Source organism: Lentinula edodes, assembly GCF_021015755.1.
Source record: "Lentinula edodes strain Le(Bin) 0899 ss11 chromosome Unknown C8R40scaffold_30, whole genome shotgun sequence".
NCBI lineage: Eukaryota > Fungi > Basidiomycota > Agaricomycetes > Agaricales > Omphalotaceae > Lentinula > Lentinula edodes.
The window spans coordinates 460,153-480,241 of record NW_025764336.1 but is presented as its reverse complement, the minus strand read 5'-3'; the positions used below and the strand labels follow the sequence as shown (position 1 = coordinate 480,241).

General features: G+C 44.0%; 9 protein-coding genes across 9 annotated transcripts; 5 read left to right on the top strand and 4 right to left on the bottom strand.

The window, feature by feature from the left end:
* Positions 1-65: 65 nt before the first annotated feature.
* On the bottom strand, positions 66-2,315 carry C8R40DRAFT_1116650 (L-Aspartase-like protein). The gene is made up of 9 exons (XM_046228624.1): positions 2,226-2,315; positions 2,023-2,065; positions 1,854-1,961; positions 1,679-1,797; positions 1,596-1,625; positions 1,361-1,541; positions 1,012-1,308; positions 769-941; positions 66-662 (listed from the first exon to the last, which is right to left on the bottom strand). The coding sequence occupies exons 1-9, from the start codon at positions 2,261-2,263 to the stop codon at positions 197-199; spliced, it is 1,455 nt and encodes a 484-aa protein (XP_046083808.1). The 5' UTR covers positions 2,264-2,315; the 3' UTR covers positions 66-196.
* On the top strand, positions 2,316-2,985 carry C8R40DRAFT_1239062 (uncharacterized protein; the record flags this gene model as incomplete). Its single annotated transcript, XM_046233476.1, has 3 exons — positions 2,316-2,528; positions 2,586-2,838; positions 2,888-2,985. The coding sequence occupies exons 1-3, from the start codon at positions 2,469-2,471 to the stop codon at positions 2,983-2,985; spliced, it is 411 nt and encodes a 136-aa protein (XP_046083807.1). The 5' UTR covers positions 2,316-2,468.
* On the top strand, positions 2,726-4,970 carry C8R40DRAFT_481915 (uncharacterized protein). The gene is made up of 3 exons (XM_046235203.1): positions 2,726-2,838; positions 2,888-3,240; positions 3,338-4,970. Exons 2-3 carry the CDS (start codon positions 2,987-2,989, stop codon positions 4,602-4,604), a joined length of 1,521 nt encoding a protein of 506 aa, XP_046083806.1. The 5' UTR covers positions 2,726-2,838; positions 2,888-2,986; the 3' UTR covers positions 4,605-4,970.
* On the bottom strand, positions 4,694-6,949 carry C8R40DRAFT_1203445 (cytochrome P450). The gene is made up of 12 exons (XM_046233138.1): positions 6,736-6,949; positions 6,591-6,668; positions 6,305-6,536; positions 6,226-6,249; positions 6,091-6,168; positions 5,873-6,032; positions 5,732-5,813; positions 5,513-5,666; positions 5,366-5,461; positions 5,250-5,317; positions 5,045-5,188; positions 4,694-4,979 (listed from the first exon to the last, which is right to left on the bottom strand). The coding sequence occupies exons 1-12, from the start codon at positions 6,929-6,931 to the stop codon at positions 4,783-4,785; spliced, it is 1,509 nt and encodes a 502-aa protein (XP_046083805.1). The 5' UTR covers positions 6,932-6,949; the 3' UTR covers positions 4,694-4,782.
* Positions 6,950-8,145: 1,196 nt separating this feature from the next.
* Positions 8,146-10,359, top strand: C8R40DRAFT_1255180 (uncharacterized protein). Its single transcript, XM_046233755.1, has 11 exons — positions 8,146-8,536; positions 8,589-8,663; positions 8,719-8,844; positions 8,907-8,957; positions 9,004-9,054; positions 9,105-9,194; positions 9,261-9,424; positions 9,483-9,653; positions 9,719-9,888; positions 9,947-9,987; positions 10,050-10,359. Exons 1-11 carry the CDS (start codon positions 8,228-8,230, stop codon positions 10,101-10,103), a joined length of 1,302 nt encoding a protein of 433 aa, XP_046083804.1. The 5' UTR covers positions 8,146-8,227; the 3' UTR covers positions 10,104-10,359.
* A 278-nt stretch (positions 10,360-10,637) lies between these two features.
* C8R40DRAFT_1116634 (MFS general substrate transporter) lies at positions 10,638-12,713 on the top strand (the record flags this gene model as incomplete). The annotated part of the gene is made up of 9 exons (XM_046228623.1): positions 10,638-10,808; positions 10,868-11,057; positions 11,118-11,304; positions 11,367-11,592; positions 11,662-11,696; positions 11,752-11,813; positions 11,872-12,067; positions 12,132-12,189; positions 12,246-12,713. Coding segments are annotated over exons 1-9 (1,234 nt in total), but the record flags the coding sequence as incomplete, so codon positions are not given.
* Positions 12,714-13,294: 581 nt separating this feature from the next.
* C8R40DRAFT_1116632 (Alpha/beta hydrolase fold-1) lies at positions 13,295-14,901 on the bottom strand. Its single transcript, XM_046228622.1, has 7 exons — positions 14,719-14,901; positions 14,494-14,667; positions 14,336-14,438; positions 14,032-14,287; positions 13,797-13,978; positions 13,662-13,746; positions 13,295-13,610 (listed from the first exon to the last, which is right to left on the bottom strand). Exons 1-7 carry the CDS (start codon positions 14,879-14,881, stop codon positions 13,524-13,526), a joined length of 1,050 nt encoding a protein of 349 aa, XP_046083802.1. The 5' UTR covers positions 14,882-14,901; the 3' UTR covers positions 13,295-13,523.
* Positions 14,902-15,102: 201 nt separating this feature from the next.
* On the top strand, positions 15,103-17,337 carry C8R40DRAFT_1116615 (uncharacterized protein). The gene is made up of 12 exons (XM_046228621.1): positions 15,103-15,449; positions 15,504-15,744; positions 15,814-15,827; positions 15,894-16,044; positions 16,097-16,356; positions 16,412-16,452; positions 16,509-16,527; positions 16,583-16,610; positions 16,665-16,686; positions 16,745-16,780; positions 16,833-16,857; positions 16,910-17,337. The coding sequence occupies exons 2-12, from the start codon at positions 15,568-15,570 to the stop codon at positions 17,013-17,015; spliced, it is 879 nt and encodes a 292-aa protein (XP_046083801.1). The 5' UTR covers positions 15,103-15,449; positions 15,504-15,567; the 3' UTR covers positions 17,016-17,337.
* A 172-nt stretch (positions 17,338-17,509) lies between these two features.
* On the bottom strand, positions 17,510-18,378 carry C8R40DRAFT_1071627 (uncharacterized protein; the record flags this gene model as incomplete). Its single annotated transcript, XM_046226355.1, has 3 exons — positions 17,510-17,569; positions 17,744-17,757; positions 17,781-18,378. 3 exons carry the CDS (start codon positions 18,376-18,378, stop codon positions 17,510-17,512), a joined length of 672 nt encoding a protein of 223 aa, XP_046083800.1.
* Positions 18,379-20,089: the final 1,711 nt, after the last annotated feature.

Sequence of the window (20,089 nt, the reverse complement as noted above, 5' to 3'; positions counted from 1 at the left end):
GGAAGTAATTCCACAACCTCAGGCTGCTGTGTCAACCGAGTTAAGTAGTCTCAGGAGACCTTCACTAGCGTTCAGAACAATGTTATGAGTTGTACGAACACGATCGCGTTCAGATATATATATATAGCATAAACATAAACACGATACGACACCCCAGCCGCAGACATTCGGAACCACTGCCACTTCCCCACCCCCCTCAAACACTCAACTCCACCTTCCCCGCCCCTTTAATCACCTCCCTCCCAATCTCATCCCCCAACACCGGGTCCACCCACTCCCTCAAAAACCTCTCTACCTGCTCCGGTGCCCTCCCAACAAAACTCTTCGGATCTAGTAAACTATCCAATTGGTCTTTAATCGGGTCAAAGTACGGATCCCGCTTCACCCGCTCGATCAAATCATTCTCCAGCCCCAGCTGCTTGACCTGGTGAGCCGCTTCGTGGGATAGCACCCGGATATTCTCGTGAGCTTCTTGGCGGTCTCCGCCGGCTTTGACGAGAGCCATGATGATGTTTTCTGTTGCCATGAAGGGGAGCTCTTGCGAGATACGCCGAGCAATGACGCGGGGGTAGACGACGAGACCTTCGGAGATGTTTTGAAGAGTGGAAAGAACGATGTCGGCGGTGAGGAAAGCTTCTGGGAGTGTGATCCGGCGGTTGGCACTGCGTGTGTGTGTGCGGAGAGAGATTTCAGCAAAAAGAAAAGAAGTTGAAATTTTGTGTTTTCTTAGCCTCCCCAAAGATTAACCGCATAGAACAAAACACTCACCTATCGTCCAGAGTTCGTTCAAACCACTGTACACTTGCTGTCATAAGGGCATTTTGGTGCAACACCATTAGATGTCTTGAAAGACTACAGACACGTTCGGAACGCATTGGATTGCGTTTGTACGCCATCGCCGAAGAGCCTATTTGAGTCGACTCGAATGGTTCTTCGATCTCCTATACACGAGGGAATGGAATGTTACCCCCACTAATTGAGGAAAGTTGGTTTTCTAACGGATTAGCTGACCTTCAAATTCGCCAAAAGACGGATATCAGTAGCGATTTTGTGGGCGGTGGCACCGAGGGAAGCGAGAGGTGCTAGTACGTCGATATCGATTTTGCGTGAGTAGGTTTGTGAGGTCACGGGGTAAGCGTAGTCGAACCCGGAAAGCTGGGTGACGCGTTTGTCTAGGGATTCGACCTTTTCATGGTCTCCATCGAAAAGAGCCAAGAAACTGGCTTGAGTACCAGTTGTACCTTTTACACCGCGGAACCCAAGGTCTTCTCTTGCACGTTTGATATTGCGGAGGTCCCAGAGAAGTTCCTTTAAGACGAATTGTTCAGTTCAAGTGGATGAAATAGATGAAGATACTAACCTGTATCCACAACGTCGCCCGTTTCCCCACCGTCGTCAACTGCGCGGGCTGGAAATGCGTGAACCCCAAGGTTGGGAGATCTCGATACTTGGAGGCGAATGCGGATAGACGGGATATCAGGACGTAGAGAGAGCGGATGAGGTAATCGAGACCGTCGCGGAGGAAGATGAGGTCGGCGTTGCTAGAAAAAGGGAAGAGTTAGTCGGGATTTGTAAGCGAATTATGGAATACGCACTCGGTAACGTAGCATGAAGTCGCGCCTAGACTAAAACGGATCCAGTCAGTGGAGAGAGAGAGAAAAAAAAGCAAAGAACGCACTGAATAATCCCCGCAGCAGCCGGCGCAACTGTTCCAAAAGTATACACATGAGCCATCACATCATGTCTCCGTTTTTTCTCTTCCGCCGCCGCCACGTCGAATTGTTCTGGTGTTAGATGCTGTGGATAAAGGTGGTATGTGGTGACAGAAATGGAGACGGAGACAGGCAACGCACCAAATTATCCTTCATCTGCGAAATCGCTTCATCCGAGATTCGAAGGCCCAGTTCTTTTTCTGCGATGGCGAGATTTAACCACAGTTTTCGCCAGGTGAAGAATCGGTTCTGGGGATAGTACGATTGAGGTTGGTCGTGGTGAAAAACTCCCAGTCACCACGTCACTCACTGAAGGTGAAAACAGATGAGCCATTTCCTTGCTCGCATATCGACTGATGATAGTTCACAACGTCAGTCACCCACAAAAACCACAGAAAGCGCGAAAGGGGGAGAGGGAGGCAAAGGAAGCGGAGGAGGAGGACGTAGATGCAAATTCAGGAAAGAAAAAACGCCAATCTCGAAACTTCTCAAACAAAGGAAAGAAATATCCACCTAGAAAGCGGCGTTTGATATGTATCGAATGCTTCCATCGTTGTCTATAGGTTGGAGGACGAAAACACAGTAAGTGTAGGAAAGTTGGGTCTGGGTTGAATGAATCTGACTCGGACGAGGATGGTTATCGGATATCGGATCTATACGGTCCGTATGATCCGCCAAGTCTGAGGCACTAACAGGGTACATAGGAATATAGGGGTTATAGGATAGGATAGGGTGTACCACCATCTTGTCTTCAGCATGTCTTATGAAATTGTTGACATTACAGTCGGAAATTCGACCGAAACGGTATCTATAAATGTAAGACCTTGAAGCTTGAAAGCTTTCATTAATTTAGCTCTTAACCATCCTTTTTAGAAGTCATTATGGGTCCGAGATAACAATCCTGGATGGGGCGCCTTAATAGAGGGATATTTCGGCCAGCGTGATACTCTGGATTCCCTCAAAGCGAGCGAGCAACCCATTCTCGAGATCCCGATTGCACAAGAGTTCGATCTTCCTAAGAAAATCCTTATTCGCTCAGAGCTACAAACGATGTATAAAAGAGTCGGGGCGCTGTATCGGTCCAATCTGAGGTCCGGTGCGATTATCAGTGGGCAGCCTGGCTGTGGTTCGTTTTTTACAAGTCTGTTTAATGCTTCGATACTGATTACTCGCAGGTAAATCGACCTCAATACCTTACTTTTTGGTGGAACAACTCGCCGATAAACGTCCCGTCTACGTAATGGACAAAATCGAACATCTACTTTATAACTAACATGGGTACTTGGGTTAGCTCGGCTCAAGTTCTTCACATGCGTTCCGAATTCCCAATGCAACGAACACAGCATCCCCCTTGGTTTCTAATAGATTCCACACCATTGAAAGTTGAACCCAAGAGGATAATCTTGACCACCGGTTTCACTGTATATGTCCCGTCCCCTGCACGTGAATGGTATAAAGCCTGGATGGTTGAGCACGGAATACCTTTATATTTCTTGAATCCGTGGGTTCCGCAGGATTTACGAAAATGGTAACGTCAAACCCTCGTCTTCGCTTCAAAATTCCTCAGCTTCTTTTAGTCTACCACTCATTCTCGAATCCATTTTTCCACAATTACAACCTCTCAGTCAAGAAGTAGAAGAGCAGGAGGAACTCTTCCTAGATGCGCTCTATTACTGTGTACCAACTCCTCGCGCTTTGCGCCTATTTTTGGAGCCCTTGTTACTGAAGAAACAACTGGAGGAGCAAAGCTTGGAACCCGAGCAAGATTCTGAACAGACGCCCTTGGTTCAGAAGGTGCAGCTCTTGGAATTTGGGCAGACGGCTTCAGAAACGGAGCAGACGCCCGTGAATTATCCCGCCAATAACGACTATGTGAGAGCTGTAGTACATGCTATAGAGCGCTTGAACACCCTCCGGGACCTAGCAAAAATCCTTGAAATCCGCGCAGAGGCGGGGTATGCCAACGAAATATCTCATCAGCTATTGCGCATCTATCGCTCTGAACTGCGCGGTAGCCCTTCAAGTCGCTATGTAAAAATTGCCAGCGATACCGCCTATGTGGATTTCGCCTCTCCCTGGGTTGGCGAAGAGTTGCTTCGACGGCACAACGAGTGGCAGTTTTCCGATTTGTGCGAGTTTTATCATAAAATCTCTGAGACGTCGGATCTCGCTGTTGCTGCGGGAGTGATGTTCGAGTGTCTTTTCATCAAGAGGATTATTACTCCCTCCCTGACCAACTTACGGTTCGGTCTATACTCTGCCCTCAACACTCTTCCCAAGCGGCAGACCAGAAAGAGGGCGAAAATTCCTCACACCAGATTCATTGGTTTCACCCTAGCCTCGCCTTCTTCGAAATCCGCTCTTCATTGTTCAAATTCCGAGGCAAACGAAGTGGACAAACTCGACCCTCCTGATGGTGACGACACAAAGGAGGACGATGGTGACATGGAGAATTCTAATACCTCGTCCATACCGCAACCACGTTGGAACGGGGCATTTTCTCTAAACCGATTCCATATGATCCAGGAGGTAGAACCGGTATTGTGCACTCTCCACGTTCCATACAAGCGGAACAATCCTCTGTTCGACGCTCTTCTTTTGCAGGAGGACAGTCCTAGTTGCGTCACACTTTGGGTTATTCAAGTCACTGCTGCCAAGGAGCGTGGGGGAGCAAGCGCTCGGTACAATAATGTCAAAGACATTTACAATAAAAGTGTGGAGAAATATGGTGATGGTAACGTGCGTGTAGGGTACATGTTACTGGTACCGCCAAAGCATCAACAGGTTGAGTGGACCTTTGAAGATATTCATCTGCTACCAGAAAATCTCCGACCTAGTAACGGTAACGTTTATGTTCAAGTTTTCGAAGTCGATAAGTTGGAAATTATGTAGTGTATCATACGGGGTTATGGGATCTGGGGGGGACCCAAGATCCTGGTTCATCAAGAAAGAAAGAAAAAGCAAGTACTGAAGACACGATTCTTTGCGAGGACAAGGAGCCCCAAATTTCGGATGTGATACTACTACTAGTACCGGGGTGGTCAAGGAACAACACCACTACCAAGAGGCTTTAACTAGCAACCTTCCGGGGCACCAAGACGATTGGCAAAGGCCCCCCTCGTAAGGTATAAAAGTCTTTTAAGTTGTGTTCCCACTCTGCGGGATTCCATCCATCTGCGAAAGCCAGCTCGAATTTAGACAAGACGGTGCTGAGAACCGCCCGCATTTCCATCAGTGCCAACGATTTACCGGCGCACGCTGTGGGTCCTGGTATTCATAGGAAATTTGTAAGGGAACAGAGGCTTGCTTCGACGATTATTATTACTGCTTACCATAACTAAATGGAAAGAATGCCTGTTCGTTGTGCCGAAAATCCGCTTTATCGTTTCCGCGTAAGCTGTCCTGAATGTTAGGAAGCCAACGATCAGGCCAAAAGCAATGAGAATGCGGTGAAAAGTTGAGTGGGTCTCGTTGAACTGCTCAACAGAACATACACCGTCAGCTTGTGATAAAAAAAGATTCAAGCATGACTCTAACCACAGTAAGGTGAGATCTGGAGGTTTGTTCGTGGTGGAATATAACTGAGAAAACCAGAGGTGGAATATCTGTTATATCATTGCTGTGTCATGTATGTATGTCCTTCCCCCACTCACCGATCATCCACCACTACACCTTTCCCGGAAGGCCCTGGGAGCAACACTCTTTGAACACCATTTGGAACGACCGGTTGGAGCCTCAGTGTTTCATTCCTACTATACATCAGATCTTCTGGAGGCCCAACAAATCACATATCAGCGTACAGAACGGCATTCAAATAAGGAAGCCCTGCCAGCGCATTCGGGTTCAAATCATCATTCAACGCGTCAATTTCAGCCGTAAGACGGCTTAGAGTGTCCGGGTAGGATAAAAGATAGAAAAATGAATTCGCCAGCGTCATTGCACTTGTATCGGTCCCTAAACATTCGAACTTGTGTTCAGATTCGGTCCCCCCTTGGTCACAAAGAGAAAAAGCGGCTTACCCGCAATGAGAGCAAAACTTGTTTCTAAAACTAGTGCGGGTAGGCTTAGAGGTTCGTCTATCGTGTCGTCATGTTCCCCAAGCTACGAGAGAACATAGTGAGAAGGAAAGAGTTCCTGCCAACCATGGAAATGTTACATACCAGATACATAAACAGATCCGGGGTCGCGCCACATCCACGCTTGATTCTGTCCAATACAGTGCGTTTGGCAAATGCAAGCTGCTGTATCGTTTTCTTGGAGACAGGAAGATATTCATAAAATAGCCTTGTCCAGGGAATCGTTCCTGCGGTCTCGTGTATCCTATTGGAAAACCTCGAAAGTTCGACCGTGAAAAAGGGTGTTCAAGACAATTCCGTACTTTGTCACCGTTTGCGATAAGTTCAAAAGCCCGTTCACATCGTTTCCATCCTCCATTGAATGGAATACACCTCCCCAGCTTAAGTTTGGATCAATGAAAAAAAAAATTCTAACGAGGCGCCACTGGTAAACGTACGCGAGATCCCCCATGAAGTCAAGCCTGATATATGTACTCAATATTTACAAGACATCGAGTGAAAAATTAGGGTGCTCACGAGAAGAAAGCTATCCACTTAGCAAGGTCTATACTCTCATTCGATGAAGATTCTCTGCGCAGGGTTTCAACAAATTGGTTGATGCGGTTAGTAAGTAGTGGTTGGTATCCTTTTAGAGCAGATGTGTTAAGTCCACGGTCCCATAGGCGACGTCGTCGAGAATGCTCTTTGGGATCCACGATGCCCAAGAGACCCCGCGCATTACTATCTTCCCGCTTGACAGCATTGTATCCTTCCCAGATGGTATCAAACAAGACTGAAACCAGAAAATGAATGATAAACGTACGTTCACTTTTCAGGCAACGCGGAGAATTCATGATATATGGAACAGCTTGAGCATCTGAGATGTGTAGGTGATTTGGACCTTGATATGAAGTGAAGTGAGTGAGAACTTCTACCAGATCAACTAGAAGACCACTACGACGCCTTACCAGTTCGGACGTACGGACCATATTTTTCGTGTAGTTGCTGATAGATTTCATGTTGCTTGCCCGTGAAGAGAATCTTGAACGATGCGAGACGAGAGATCCTCAAAAGAACTGGTCCTGGAAAGCCATACAATGGATGAAGAGGCGAAAGCCGATATATTATCAAGGATGATAACAACGACCCAATGAAGATGAGCATGGTTTTGAAAACGCTCACAAACAGTGAAGCGTAGAATGAATGAAGCCCAAGCCCAAGACAGATCGGCAAACAGACGAGGAGCAAGAACCAGACTGTCTTGTTTCTGGGTTCTACGCGATTGAAAATAACGTGTACGACCTAATAATTTTTGGCAGGTTAGAAGAAACACGATGATCTTAGAAGCCTCCAAGCATACAAGAGCGCACAGAGTAGCTCCTCCTCCAGCGGTGATCATGGTAGTTCGCAACATCGTCCTGGGAATTACGTTCCAATATAAGGTTTCAGAATCACTAGTAACTTTGAGGGCATGATGAACTCGGCCGGTTCATTCAAGGTCCATTACTTACGTTCCACGAATTGATACATTATGATTCAAGTTGCAGAATTTGAGGGACCACAAAATCTGACTGCGATCCTGCAAAAACAAACAGGATCCGGATCTTTCCAAGTATTCCAGACTCCCAACGAACAATTAAATGATCTGATCTACCGGTTCTTCTAAGTAATGCCAGTGTTCTACGCAGTTTTTGGCTCAGAACACTACGTAACTCGGCAGGTCATCATGATAGAGCGGGAAGTTGCCTTGTAGAATAGGAAACATTGTCACCTACTGCAGTAACATTGAAACATGATGATGCTGTAGAGATTCCATCAGGAGGGTTCATCAAGCTGTAAGAACCCCACCAGCGCTTTAGAAAAAGCACCGCCTTGGTTGCAATTTTGATGTTCAAGTAACAAAGTTGCTGACAGAAAGAGGACTCACCTTCAAAGTACACTTTGATGCATTGTACAGTATATAGTAAACTTGTTGTTAGGGAATTGGATCTCGTCAGTATATTTCATGACACAAGTAAGGTAGCCTTAGAATCCGAAGGTCGATGAATCAGTACAAAGGATAGGATGGGAAAGTATCCAGTCTTATCCAGTATCCTGATGAGCCGTAATGAACGATCTTTGACACCAGATCACCCAGGGAATGTGCATGCAAGCGTATCAGTCATGATCCTATCAGAAAGCTGATGCATAACGGCTGTGGGCGTGAATTCTCGTGTTTGCGCTATTCTCGGCGCATAGAGGGAACTTTCCACTGAGACCCACCTTAAGGTGAACTAATGAACATGAAACCACCGGCGGAGAAGCAGTCATTAGGTCCGCAGAAAGGGTATACATGCTCCACCTGGGTTCTGCCGTACATCAGCTACAACGAAGATTTCATGAACCCAAAGCTGTTTTGCTCCCGCGTCCTATTATGTCTGCGACCATTTCGTATTTCCCTTGGACCAGATATTAAGTACGATGAGATCATTCAAAGGTTCTGCACTGGCTGCAGAGTTTGGCTACCTCCCTTACTTGTGCACCATGACCTCGTCAGTCATGTTGAGTCTGATACTAGCTCTCTTCGTATACCTTGCATTGGTTCGCATATGTCGGTACCGCCGCGTTAACAAGAGCACTGCCAGATATCCTGGATATGGCATTGGCATCGATAGGCTCGAATTGACTCCTGGGGAAGCTCAGCAAATTGTCCAGGATTCGCTCTTATATGATGCACCTTTAACCATGCTTTTGGGGTTCCAGATTACACTTTTCAAGGTGTTTGGAATTGTGAGTACTCAAATCAGTAGCTTCAAAACTTGTTGACTGAGCAAAGCCTTAGCCAACTATTGCCTCAACTTTCTATAAAAGTGGACATTTGATGAGGGAAACCGACCTGAACAAACGGCTTGTAGATGTACATATAGTCATATGGTCAGCCGCTTCATCCATTGGACTAAAATCTTGTATAGACAGTCACACTGATGGCCACTATCCTCTGCAATACATACCCTTCCCAAGCCAACATAGCTGATGAGGATCCTCGAGCTGCAATTGCTCTTGCTCGTGTTAACTGGATACACACCAGATACAAGATTGTATGTCACAATCCAATTCTAACTGACGTATCTGTTCAATGTTATGGATGTATGTCTTCCAGAAAAATGAAGACTATCTGTTCAATTTAGCTTTATTGATTCTAGAACCTATTGTGAGTCATTTTGACTCTGAAATACTCAATTACACACAGCGAGTAGCAATTGACAGAGCATTTCAATTGGAGACCACATAGTCTGTTGGAGAAGAAGGTGATTCAATAATGAAAGTTTATGATTATCTACAATTTGGTTCTTTACAGGCTATATTCACTCTGTGGACCAACATAGGTGAAAGCATGGGGATTAAGAATATTTGGTCTACATTTGAAGAGATGGAGCAGTGGACCACTGTTTGTCTGCTTATCTATTTATACTGTTGATATACTGACACAATATTCCCTGTTGAATCTCCCCAGTCATATAGAAAAGAGAATATAATGCCCTCAGAAGAAGCCTATAAGCTATCACGAGCCACCATTAATCACTTTCTCAATGGCATACCAGAACTTCTAGGCTTAAGATTTGTTGCATACAATTTTTTCCTGACTCTGCTGGATGAGCAATCACGTTTGGCCTTGCAGTATGCTCACATATATATTGCCTCAAGTCTGGAACTAATAGCAACTTGTGATCTATAGACTCCCGCCACCAAGTCCAGCAATTGCTTTCATTATATTGACTCTCTTCCGCGCTAGAGTATGGATAGTTCGATATCTCTGCCTTCCTAGACTCAGCCCATCTCTATGGGTTCCAATGGACACTGAGGACACTAGCACCACAACCGGGATACACCGATTGCAAGCTGTGCTGTATGTTTCCATGAGTCTTGACCCTTCAGCTTCACAATTCTTGCACTCTAAATCAAATGATCCAGACTTCGTAGCTCAGGACCTTATTATTATCCTGAGAAGACAGGAATAGCATTGAAAATTCAGAGCCTTTTGATTATGCTTGGACTACAAGATCCAAACAAAATTCCAGGGAAAAAATGGAGGAGTGAGGGATATCGACTTGAAGAGTTGGGACCTACACAGTGGGAGAATGGTGAGAGTGGCATTTAATTATCACAGGGGTAAGCTGATATGACATGTTGTTGATACAGTGGGTCATGAAAAGGTAATGGAAGCTGCTTCAAAAATTCAAGTACGTAGTGTCAGTTTAGTACTTACTGTGCATGTCATACTAAGAGCAACTGATTGTCACAGGGGCACCCGATCACTGGTATATGGTCTCTGTTGTCGCGAAAGAAGGGAGTCTGAACAACTGATAAGGATGGAGAGAGATGCATAATGTTTAACAACCAGTATATGGATCTATAAATTTTGACATTAAAGAAAAATCAAATCCTGTTGTTTGCAAACTCGAATAGTAGGAGTTACACTAGGAAGACATCAAAATCTCTAGGAAAGCACGAGTGATGTGATGAGGTATAGGCTGAATGGGTTGATGATACAAATAGTGTGGCTGAAATGGTAGATACCCGCATGTTGAACTTACCTGCAGGATTAGAATCAGAAGAGGGTTTCCAGACACGGAATATCCTCACACACCTTTACATCTATATTTTGATCAGTTCTATTGATTCAGAACAGGAAAGCAAATTACTTAATCATTCAAGTCAACTGCAACCTGTGCCAAAGGTATCAAACCTGCATTTCTGATCTCGAAGATGGAATCTGAAATCTGAATGCATGTACTGTGATGTAAGATTGTCTTCCCACAGTGAACCATTGAACTGTATCAAACCTTAGCTTTTAACAAAAAGAGCCATGTTGTTCAGGAGCAAGACTAACATTCCCTTCTCATACCCTCAATCCTTACAAGTTTTGCTCATATATCTACCTCATGTCAAATCCTCCATTACCAGTTTCCAACATGCAGCAGAAGTCAAAGACTGCACCAGGTGAGGATGCTGACAACTTTATTGAGGGAGGCTTCAAGGCATGGTGCACTGTAATTGGCGGGTAGGTTTCAAAAGCCATCTTCATCCCGAGGAAGCTGTTTAAAGCACTTTCGACCCTAGTTTTTTTGCAATTACTGCAGTATTTGGGTACCAAAATGCATTTGGGGTCTACCAAGACATCTATGTTCGCTCAAATGCAGCTTCTGCACAAGCAGTAAGCTGGATTGGTTCAACTCAACTTGCCCTCATGGTTGCACTTGGTCTTCCGGCTGGGAAGCTGCTAGATTTTGGATACTTCAAAATTATGACAGTAATGGGATCCGCAATATATGTGTTTTCGTGTGTCTCTTACACTCAATATTCTTTCCAGTTGATTTACTCTAAAAACAGTATATTTATGGTATCCATTGCCCATACCGACAAATACTATCAGCTTTTCCTTTCGCAAGGCTTAACAGCAGGTATTGGTGCTGGCCTTGTGTATGTACCTGTTATGGCTGTCCAGACTCACTACTGGCGACGACTTCGTCCGGTAGCAATGGGTATTGTGATTACCGGTGCGTAATCCTTGCCTTCAACATCAATTTTCATTTAGACCTGTTGATTTATGTTATTAAAGGATCGTCTGTCGGAGGCATCATCTTTCCTATCATGCTAAACAGACTCATTACAAATCCAAGGGTTGGTTTTGCTTGGGGCGTACGAGCATCTGCATTTATTTGTCTTGGCTTGCTCATTATCGCCAACATTCTTATGACTGCAAACCCACCCAAGACTCGAAAGCCAGATCCACCCAAGTTGACTGTACTCTTCACTGACACAGCATATATCTTTGGAATTCTTGGGTGAGTCATGATCATATAAATGGTCTCCTTGTACCAGATTTTCATCTATAACAAACAATGTCGTTGTAGTGCTGCAGCTGCAGACTGGGGATTCTTCTTTCCTTGTAAGTTATCCTTTTTTTCCAGTACTGTTCAGTTACCAACTTGGGTTGTGTGCAGATTTCTACTTGCAATTGTTTGCGGCCATCAAAGGAGCCGATGCAACTTTCTCATTTTACTTGGTGAATGTTCTGCATTACTTGATGTCTTACCATCAGAATTTTCTGATGGCCCATTTAGCTGGCCATTCTCAATGGGTCATCTATTCCTGGTCGAATCATTCCCAATATTCTCAGCCAAAAGTTTGGGGTCTTCAACACTCTTGCCTTCTGTACTTTCGCATGCAGCATTCTTATCTTTGCCCTTTTGGGTGTGGACAAATCAGTTGCCGCTCTTGTCATCTTTGCTATCCTTTATGGATTTTTTTCTGGAGGGTGTGAGTAATTTTTGCTACACTATGGTTCAGTAGGATATTGCTTTACTTAATCCTGCAACCACAGTCATTTCCCTTTTAGCACCAGTTATTGCTTCCTTAGCAAGAGATGAGAGTGAGATCGGGTATGTCTCAGAACATCAATATCCTTAATATTTTGTCTACTGAGTTTACCATCTAGGATCCGCTTGGGTCTTGCCTACTTCATTGGTTCATTTGGGATTTTAGCTGGAAACCCGATTGCTGGTGCTCTTTTGGGAGAGACATTTCCATGGTGGAGACCTATTGTGTTTAGTGCAGTAAGTGGAGTGATCCTCTATGACAAAATATTTACTAGAATGATCTAGGTAATGATTCTTGTGGGACTTGCACTTGTTCTCACATCCCGTACTGTCCGTGCTCACCAGACACAGTCTCAATATGTATAAATCTTAACTGGTAGTGGCAAGTCATTGAATGCTTGATGTGTGAAGCCTAATTTGTACTTCTTGAAATTAAGCTACCACGATGCATGTGCATAAACCTATGATCACTGCTTCAAGATTACATGACCATGAATCATTGATATATGCTACTATTTTCTGCCTTAAGTTGTTGACCTCTATTGGGACTGCTCTGGCTGCACCTGTTAGGAAAGTACATCTGCAAAACCTGTATGTTCGGCTAAATAGCCGAAAGCAGCTCAGAGCACTTGGGAGCACTTCCCAGCAGTGAAAGCACCCAGAGCAGGCTTTGATTTTTGCTTTGGGTGCTTTCGTTGCTGGAGAGCGCTCTCCAGCTAGTATCCTTGCTCTGGCGAGTATACATGTTTTGCAGATGTACTCCATACGTACTGACTGACTCTCGAACTTATCCCGTACCTGACCGCCTCTCGGGGATCCTATAACCAAAAGACAGCATTATTACCTAGATCACACAGTTGGCAGCAGCGCCGACTCACCTGAGTTGCTACAATATCAACTGAGGTGAGCCTGCTAAATATATATAGACACAATACTGATACTAACCCATAGTAGTTTGATTTAACTCAGCAGGTAGATATACAGTTGTTACAATATCAACTGAGTTTAACTTAACTCAACAGCACATGTAAATGGCCATATATTCACGGTCACTGGAATACTTTACTTATATTGAATCATAGTATAGATCATCATATTCTCATTACTAGTACCACTCAACCTTGTAGACAAGCATGTCAACAATGCAACAACAGTTCTATGATCATCATCTCAACACAAGCAGGCTTTATTACAGCTTTATTATGACCCTACATAGGTCAAATCATAGTTGAAGATGCAAGCAATACAGATAGTCCCTATATTCAATCAAGGAGTTTATTGCAAATATACTCATGATTATTGACTGTACATGGTTTGTAGAATTCATAACACTGAAATAGAACAATCTGAATTTTGTGACTGAATGGATATGATGCTTTGCCACATGTGCATGTAGATTAAAGCTTCGAAACTGGGCTACAGATTATGTCCCGAATGAGTTGTGACACTAGTTTGGCAAAATCTGCTGGTTTTTCTGCGGGAACCTACCATAGCATCCTGTTAGACAAAGCTGATGTATGTGAGTGTAGACATACCATGTGTGAGGCTTCTATCTGGTGCACACCAGCAACTTTCCGTCCTTTGGAGGTATCAATAACACAGGCTTTCCATTCTCGTGGGCTGTACAAAAATGATCAGCATTTTATAGCATCTAATAAATTAGTACCAACATCAGCTTATCTTTTGAGCCAAACACCACATGAATTGGTATGATAGATGAAAGTTGTTCCAGCATACTCAATGCATCCCAAGATTCCTGGTACCGTCCATATGTTGAAGCCTCCTCAGCTCTAGAGCAAATTAACTTTACTCCTTGCTTCCCATTCACTTCATAATTTTCCAAACCATGACACTATGATATTCATGGTCAGCCTAAAGCTGCAGGTCAAACTTTGTTTCACTTACCATGTAGCTTTCAAAAACAGACTGCTCCCATTGTGACCATGGAAGCTGTTTTGTTAGGTATTGCCTAGCCGCTTCTTGATTAGGCCAATTCTCAGCCTGGCTCATGATACCTTTCTTCATCATTTTGACTATCATGTTAGATCTTGGGTGATCCGGGGATGATGTCTCGCGGTCAAACATGAGTGGTTCCACAACAACTAGACCTATGACTGGAGTAGACTTTTCAGCAGAAAAGATTGGGCAAAGGCCATTGAACCTTTCAGTGTGGTCAGGAAGCAAGATAACCTGGGAGGAAACAACTTACATAGCCAGTGTTCCAATGGAAAAACCAACTGCAATGACTTGCTTGTTCTTCAAGTATCCTTGCATAAAGAATGCAGATATCCCACTAGCCCACACAGTGACAGCTTGCAGCAGGAATGAGATCAATATGAAAATATTGAATTAAGTAAAGAGACGGACATATGCCTTGTATATTGTTTTCGAGAAGGACTGGTTTGTTAAGGGTTGCTGATTCACCATGACTCGGCCATTCAGGTGTCCAAGCCTCAGAGATGTGATAGCATTGAGCAAAGTCCGCATTTCCTTCGGCTTCATCCCAAAGGTTTGCTAACACAGGCTCCCATTGCTCTTTTGCTAATATCCAAAGTTGAAGCACGAGAATATTAAACAAAGTGATATACATACTTTGACCAAGACCATGAAAGAGAATAAGGGATATATTGCTGCAAGATGGGTCTATCCTTGCTAAAGGTGTACGCGTATAACGGTTCACAACCATCTTGAGCGATGGGAGGCCATCCACAGGAGGTGTGTTAACGACGACTTTCTCTGTTTGAAGAATAGACATGGTGGAAAGGAAGTAGGGTGGTCTACATTACTAAATCCAAGGCTCTTTTGGCTGCGGTACAAATATCGATCATCATTTTTTGATCGGATGTCAACAATGCGCAGTACTGACATTGACTGAACCATATCATGAGATCGAAACCATGACCATGTAACCATCATCAATTTTCACTGCCTTATAATTATCCATCTGATCAACAGCAAGGATAGTCAACCCGCTATAGAACCTTATGGAACCCAAAAATCAGAATATGGGACGGAACTTCTTTTCTTGTGGCAAAATTTTTCATCATTTGCTACAATCACCGCTGCAAGAATTTTCAACCGGATGTCACTGATCATCTTCCGGTGGGTGCAATGTTGTTTACCATAATAGTATTACATAGATTTCAAGGTATTGTAACCTCTTTATCTTATGTGACTCGATTACGGCGGGAGAAGAACCGTCCATGAGGACAAAGGAAGAGATCCGAACTTAAAGGCTATGCAAAAGCTGGAATTCTTGAAACTTGTTCCGCTCAAAGAGGGCATGACCAGTACATGTACACCGGGAATCTGGTTGAAGACTGGTGGGTCCATTGAAATTCCGCATAAACTTAGTCTCATTGGCTGTGTTCATGAAGAAGGTATGTAAGGGAGAAATGACTCGAGTGCTTCCATACAGAACATCCACCATATCTGCACCTCATGCATGGATTGATCAGAGCTGAGCAATTGCCTGCACCTCCCCCACTTGATGCTAGCTTGGGAGCCATAATCATAGGTAGTATTCTTGCATTCTGCTTATATGGGGCTATGGGTATACAGGTTTATTGTTATTACCAACACAATTTCAACAAGGACCCGTTCTGGATTAAATTTTTGGTAAATTCTTCTCAATGAGTTTATTTAATGTTATCTGCAACTGATAAACATCTCAATGGTATGGCTTAGGTTTGTTGGAGCACGTTAGTTTTTTTCTGATTCTTCACCATTTCCAAGGAACACTCGTGACTGACTGGCCTTGTTTAAAGGTTCATTGAGACAATTCATACAGTATTTATTTCGGTCACTTTATACCAGACCGTAGTCACGCATTTTGGAGACTACAGCTATTTGACTGTTGCGCACTGGCCTTTGTCGTACTCTGTGGCCATGTCCACTCTCATTAGTGCTCCAGTCCAGGTCTGCAATTTTTACTCAGATGTTTTCTTTACTTAAATTCATCACCAATCAGACATTCTATGCGTTCCGCATATCCACTCTCTCGAAAAAGGTGTGGGTGCTGTGCTTGTCTATACTGGCCTCCATTATTCGAGTTGCACTGGGCTTTACGGATGCTGCCTTGTCTGAAAAAGCCACTGAGCTACTGGTCTTTCAGCACAAATTTCTTGGATATATTGTGGGGGCATTAGCAGTTGGTATAGCTGTTGATATTGTTAACACCATCTCTCTTATCCTCCTCTTGCTGAAAAATAAGGGAATGAGCATGAGGAGGTAAGCTCTTCCCTGATATTGCCAATTTTATTTCATGTACTGACTCCATGACTAGCTCAAGGAAAACTATAGACAGATTAGTCCTTTGGACAGTGGGTGAGATCCATTGAACTGTCTGGTGGTTTTTGATAATTTACAGCCCGTCGACCTAGAAACTGGGCTTTTGACTAGGTTGGTGAGACCTGCTTGGTGCAAAGCTCCAATAAAATCTGAAATAAATACTTAGCATTGCAAATTTCATGTCATTAATACTGGTGCATGTTGAATGGTGTTTTTTACAGACCCATGATGCTAACTATGTATAACAGGCTTTGTCTATACAGTCACAAGGTTATACCCCACTACCTACCTTATGCATACCAAATACTGATTAACCTTGGGGATTCAGCAACATGGGTTGGCCCCATCCTTTTTACTGCAAAATGTGAGTAGGAAATTTGCTCTTTAGTCACTAGTAAAGGTCTAAATAAAATCAGTGTACTCAAATGCCCTGCTTGCATCGTAAGCTTTGGGGAATCCTTGGTCCATGCTTGGCCTGAACACCTCATCACAGACTGAATGGACGAGTGTCTCTCAAGGCAACAATCTCTTCAGTGCATACTCATATTTCCAGCTTTTCACCAGCTTATGCACCTTCCTCCTCGGTATGTGGGCTATAACCCCGTAGTAGTATGTACATGCCATGGTTTGCAGTGCTTAGTGTCGTCAATACAGGACGGTACTGGAATTCAGTTCAATGGCCAATCTCATAACAGTGGACTCGTCCTCCGTTCTTTTGCTCATACTACTACCAGTCATATCGAGGCAACACAAGACAATGAACGAAGTACCGATGTTATCAAGAGTGATCCGGAAGCTTAGCACAAGGGTCACTGCTAGGCAACCTTGCGAGTTGTATAGTCAATAGTCTTACTTGTATGGTCAATAGTTTTCCTTGTATCATATCACATCAAATAGTGTTAAATATATATTTTTCATTTATTTTATTGACATACGCAGAGTCTTCCTCAGTCATGAATCATCAGCCTTGGTTCAGTTTGGGCTCGTCTCGAGCTGCTTGAACTTGGATATTTTTTCAAAACTTGAATTCAGAGAACAAATATAAGATATGAGAGGGTCTACAGTGAGTCCAGGAATGGCAACAATACGAAGATTAGGTGTTGAATTCTACACCATTCAAAAAGAAACCAAAGACTTTGAAAAAAACCAAAAACTATGTAAATATAGATGAAGTAGTAAAAAAAGTCTTTACAAAAAAAAGTTGGGACAGGGTTCGGAACATGTTGGATAAATGGATGGATGGAAATAGATGGAATGTAATAGATATAGAGAGTAGAAGCTCATTGGGAATAGAGAGCAGTTATACCATCATCATGTTCCATCGTACCTGTCCTTCAGATTCTATCTGTAACAATACCACTCACCCCGTTCAACACCCCCCACTCCATTGTAGAGTCTAGACAACTTCTGCGCTCTCCTGTTCTCCTTCACGCATTCACCCCATTCACGGATTAAACGACCCATGCACCAACGCGTCCCACGCGCTCTGCGTCGTGCCTTCGAGGACTTGGATGAATTCGTTTCTTTCGTGTCTTTCGTGTCTTTTGTGTTCGTTGTGTTCGTTGAGTTCTTCGTGTCTTTGGTGTCTTTGGTGTCTTTGGTGTTCGTCGGGTCTTTTGTGTTTAGAGTATTCGGAACAGGAGTCGAGTTTGGATTTGTGTTATTCGAAACGGGAGTCGACTCGGAAGGAGGATAAGGAGGAGGATAAGGAGTCGAAGGAGTCAAAGGATAAGGAGGATAAGGAGTCGACTTGGAAGGAGGAGGAGGTCCTGGGGCTTGATTGTTTGTGTGAGGAGGGGCTCGGCTAGGACTCTGAGGATGAGGATGAAGTGCCAGTGCTGGTGCTGGGGAGGGTATGGGTGTGGGTATCGGCGTTAAGTCCACGGTCCCACGGTTGACATCGTCGAGAATGTTCTTTGGGATCCACGATGCCCGCTGAGAGACCCCGCGCATTACCAGCATTGTATCCTTCCCAGATAGTAGGATCAAACAAGATTGAATGAATGAATGATGAACGTACGTTCACTTTTCAGGAAACGCGGAGATTTTTATGATATACTGGAAAGCTTGAGCAATGAGCAATCGGAGATGTGTGAGGTGGATTTGGACCTTGATATGAAGTGAAGTGAGTGAGAAATTCTACCAGATCAACTTGAAGTGAAGACTGCTTAGTACTAGTATACAATGACGCCTCATACCAGTTCCGTTCGGCCGTACGTATGGACCATATTTTGTTTTCGTGTAGTTGCTGATAGAGTTCATGTTGCTTCCCCGTGAAGAGAGAGAATCTTCAAGTTGAACGACGCCAGACAAGAGATCCTCGAAACAACTGGTCCTGGAAAGCCATACTACTAGGTACAAATACAATGGATGAAAAGCCTGCTGAAAGAGGCCAAAAGTCGATATATGATCATTGATCAAGGATAATTAGTAATAGTAACATCTTTAAAGACCCAATGTCATTAAATTGAACCCTGTTCAAACTTCAATCCGGATTATTGAAAACGCTCCCTCACGAACTTCAGCGAAGTGTACTAGGAAGCGTACTAGGAATTGAATGAATTGTTGGGTAAGTTCTCAGTTGATAAGGAAGCAACTTAGTGTATATATATCTAAGTACCTGTTGGGTAAGTTCTAAGGTACTTTAGTAAGGCTAGAAAGAAAAAGAAAAATAAACAATCTCACCTCAGTTGATAAGGAAGCAACTGAGGGAGTATAAAGTAATGTATCGAGTATATATGGTGATCGAGAGGCAAATAGGAGTAGAAAGAAATCGGTGGCCGGAAAAGAAAGTCGCACAGATCAAAGCTAAGCATACGAAGTATTAGTCTAACACCCCCCCTACTGCGTATGCTGCAGGTTGAGTAATTTAATCATTTGAGAATGTGTAGTCCCCGAAAGTGCTTTCGTTGTTATGTCTGCCACATTATCACCGGTACGGATTCGAACAACCTTCACACTACCATCTTTAACCCTCTCTCTGATATAGTGTTCACGCATATCGATGTGTTTGACGAGCGAATGATTTCTTGGTTCCTCTGACAGAGACACAGAACCAAAGTTGTCGCCGTGGATAAAAGTAGGACCGTCGAGCGGCAGGTCGATTTCTTGAATAAAGGAACGAAGCCAGCACGCTTGTTGGCAAGCTTTTGAGAGACCAATGTATTCTGCTTCCACTGTAGATAGTGCCACGGAGCCTTGCCTTTTTGAAGCCCAGGAAACAGGAGCCCCACCCATGAAAAATATGTAACCCGCAGTAGATCGACGAGTAACTAGGCACGAAGCCCAATCACTGTCCGAGTATCCCAGAGGTGCAAGACCAAGGCCCAGGCGATGGTCCCCAGACTTGGGTGCGCAATAGGTGATAGAATAATCAAGCGTTCCGCGAATGTAGCCTGCAAGCCATTCACACGCATTCCAATGAGTAATGCCAGGGTTCAGCTGGAAGCGAGCAAGGAAATTCGAAGCGAACGCGATATCCGGTCTTGTTGAGCAAGCTCCCCAGAGCACAGATCCAACGAATGAGCGGTACGGCTTATCCGACATGAATTTCCTGTCGAGTTCGGGGATTGGATTCGGAGATTCAGTGATTTTTGCTTTCGGATCTAATGGTGTTCGGCGGATACGAATGTCTTCAAACCCGAAGTGTTCTAGCATACGCTCGAAGTATGAT

What these genes read in the sequence shown, in the direction of transcription:
- C8R40DRAFT_1116650 (XM_046228624.1), bottom strand. Translation starts at nt 2,263, where the DNA reads ATGGAAGCATTCGATACATATCAAACGCCGCTTTCTAG. An exon ending in CTCATCTGTTTTCACCTTCA is followed by an intron (nt 1,962 to 2,022) that starts GTGAGTGACGTG and finishes TACTATCCCCAG; the next exon opens with AACCGATTCTTCACCTGGCG. An exon ending in ACTTCATGCTACGTTACCGA is followed by an intron (nt 1,542 to 1,595) that starts GTGCGTATTCCA and finishes CCCTTTTTCTAG; the next exon opens with CAACGCCGACCTCATCTTCC.
- C8R40DRAFT_481915 (XM_046235203.1), top strand. Translation starts at nt 2,987, where the DNA reads ATGGGTACTTGGGTTAGCTCGGCTCAAGTTCTTCACATGCGTTCCGAA. An exon ending in CCGCAGGATTTACGAAAATG is followed by an intron (nt 3,241 to 3,337) that starts GTAACGTCAAAC and finishes ACAACCTCTCAG; the next exon opens with TCAAGAAGTAGAAGAGCAGG.
- C8R40DRAFT_1203445 (XM_046233138.1), bottom strand. Translation starts at nt 6,931, where the DNA reads ATGCTCATCTTCATTGGGTCGTTGTTATCATCCTTGATAATATATCGG. An exon ending in GACTTCATGGGGGATCTCGC is followed by an intron (nt 6,169 to 6,225) that starts GTACGTTTACCA and finishes TCCAAACTTAAG; the next exon opens with CTGGGGAGGTGTATTCCATT. An exon ending in GGTGTAGTGGTGGATGATCG is followed by an intron (nt 5,318 to 5,365) that starts GTGAGTGGGGGA and finishes ATGATATAACAG; the next exon opens with ATATTCCACCTCTGGTTTTC.
- C8R40DRAFT_1255180 (XM_046233755.1), top strand. Translation starts at nt 8,228, where the DNA reads ATGAGATCATTCAAAGGTTCTGCACTGGCTGCAGAGTTTGGCTACCTC. An exon ending in TGAACAAACGGCTTGTAGAT is followed by an intron (nt 8,664 to 8,718) that starts GTACATATAGTC and finishes AATCTTGTATAG; the next exon opens with ACAGTCACACTGATGGCCAC. An exon ending in CAATCACGTTTGGCCTTGCA is followed by an intron (nt 9,425 to 9,482) that starts GTATGCTCACAT and finishes TGTGATCTATAG; the next exon opens with ACTCCCGCCACCAAGTCCAG.
- C8R40DRAFT_1116632 (XM_046228622.1), bottom strand. Translation starts at nt 14,881, where the DNA reads ATGTCTATTCTTCAAACAGAGAAAGTCGTCGTTAACACACCTCCTGTG. An exon ending in CTTTCATGGTCTTGGTCAAA is followed by an intron (nt 14,668 to 14,718) that starts GTATGTATATCA and finishes TTTGGATATTAG; the next exon opens with CAAAAGAGCAATGGGAGCCT. An exon ending in TCCATTGGAACACTGGCTAT is followed by an intron (nt 14,288 to 14,335) that starts GTAAGTTGTTTC and finishes CCACACTGAAAG; the next exon opens with GTTCAATGGCCTTTGCCCAA.
- C8R40DRAFT_1116615 (XM_046228621.1), top strand. Translation starts at nt 15,568, where the DNA reads ATGCATGGATTGATCAGAGCTGAGCAATTGCCTGCACCTCCCCCACTT. An exon ending in AAGGGAATGAGCATGAGGAG is followed by an intron (nt 16,357 to 16,411) that starts GTAAGCTCTTCC and finishes CTCCATGACTAG; the next exon opens with CTCAAGGAAAACTATAGACA. An exon ending in TCAAATGCCCTGCTTGCATC is followed by an intron (nt 16,858 to 16,909) that starts GTAAGCTTTGGG and finishes ACCTCATCACAG; the next exon opens with ACTGAATGGACGAGTGTCTC.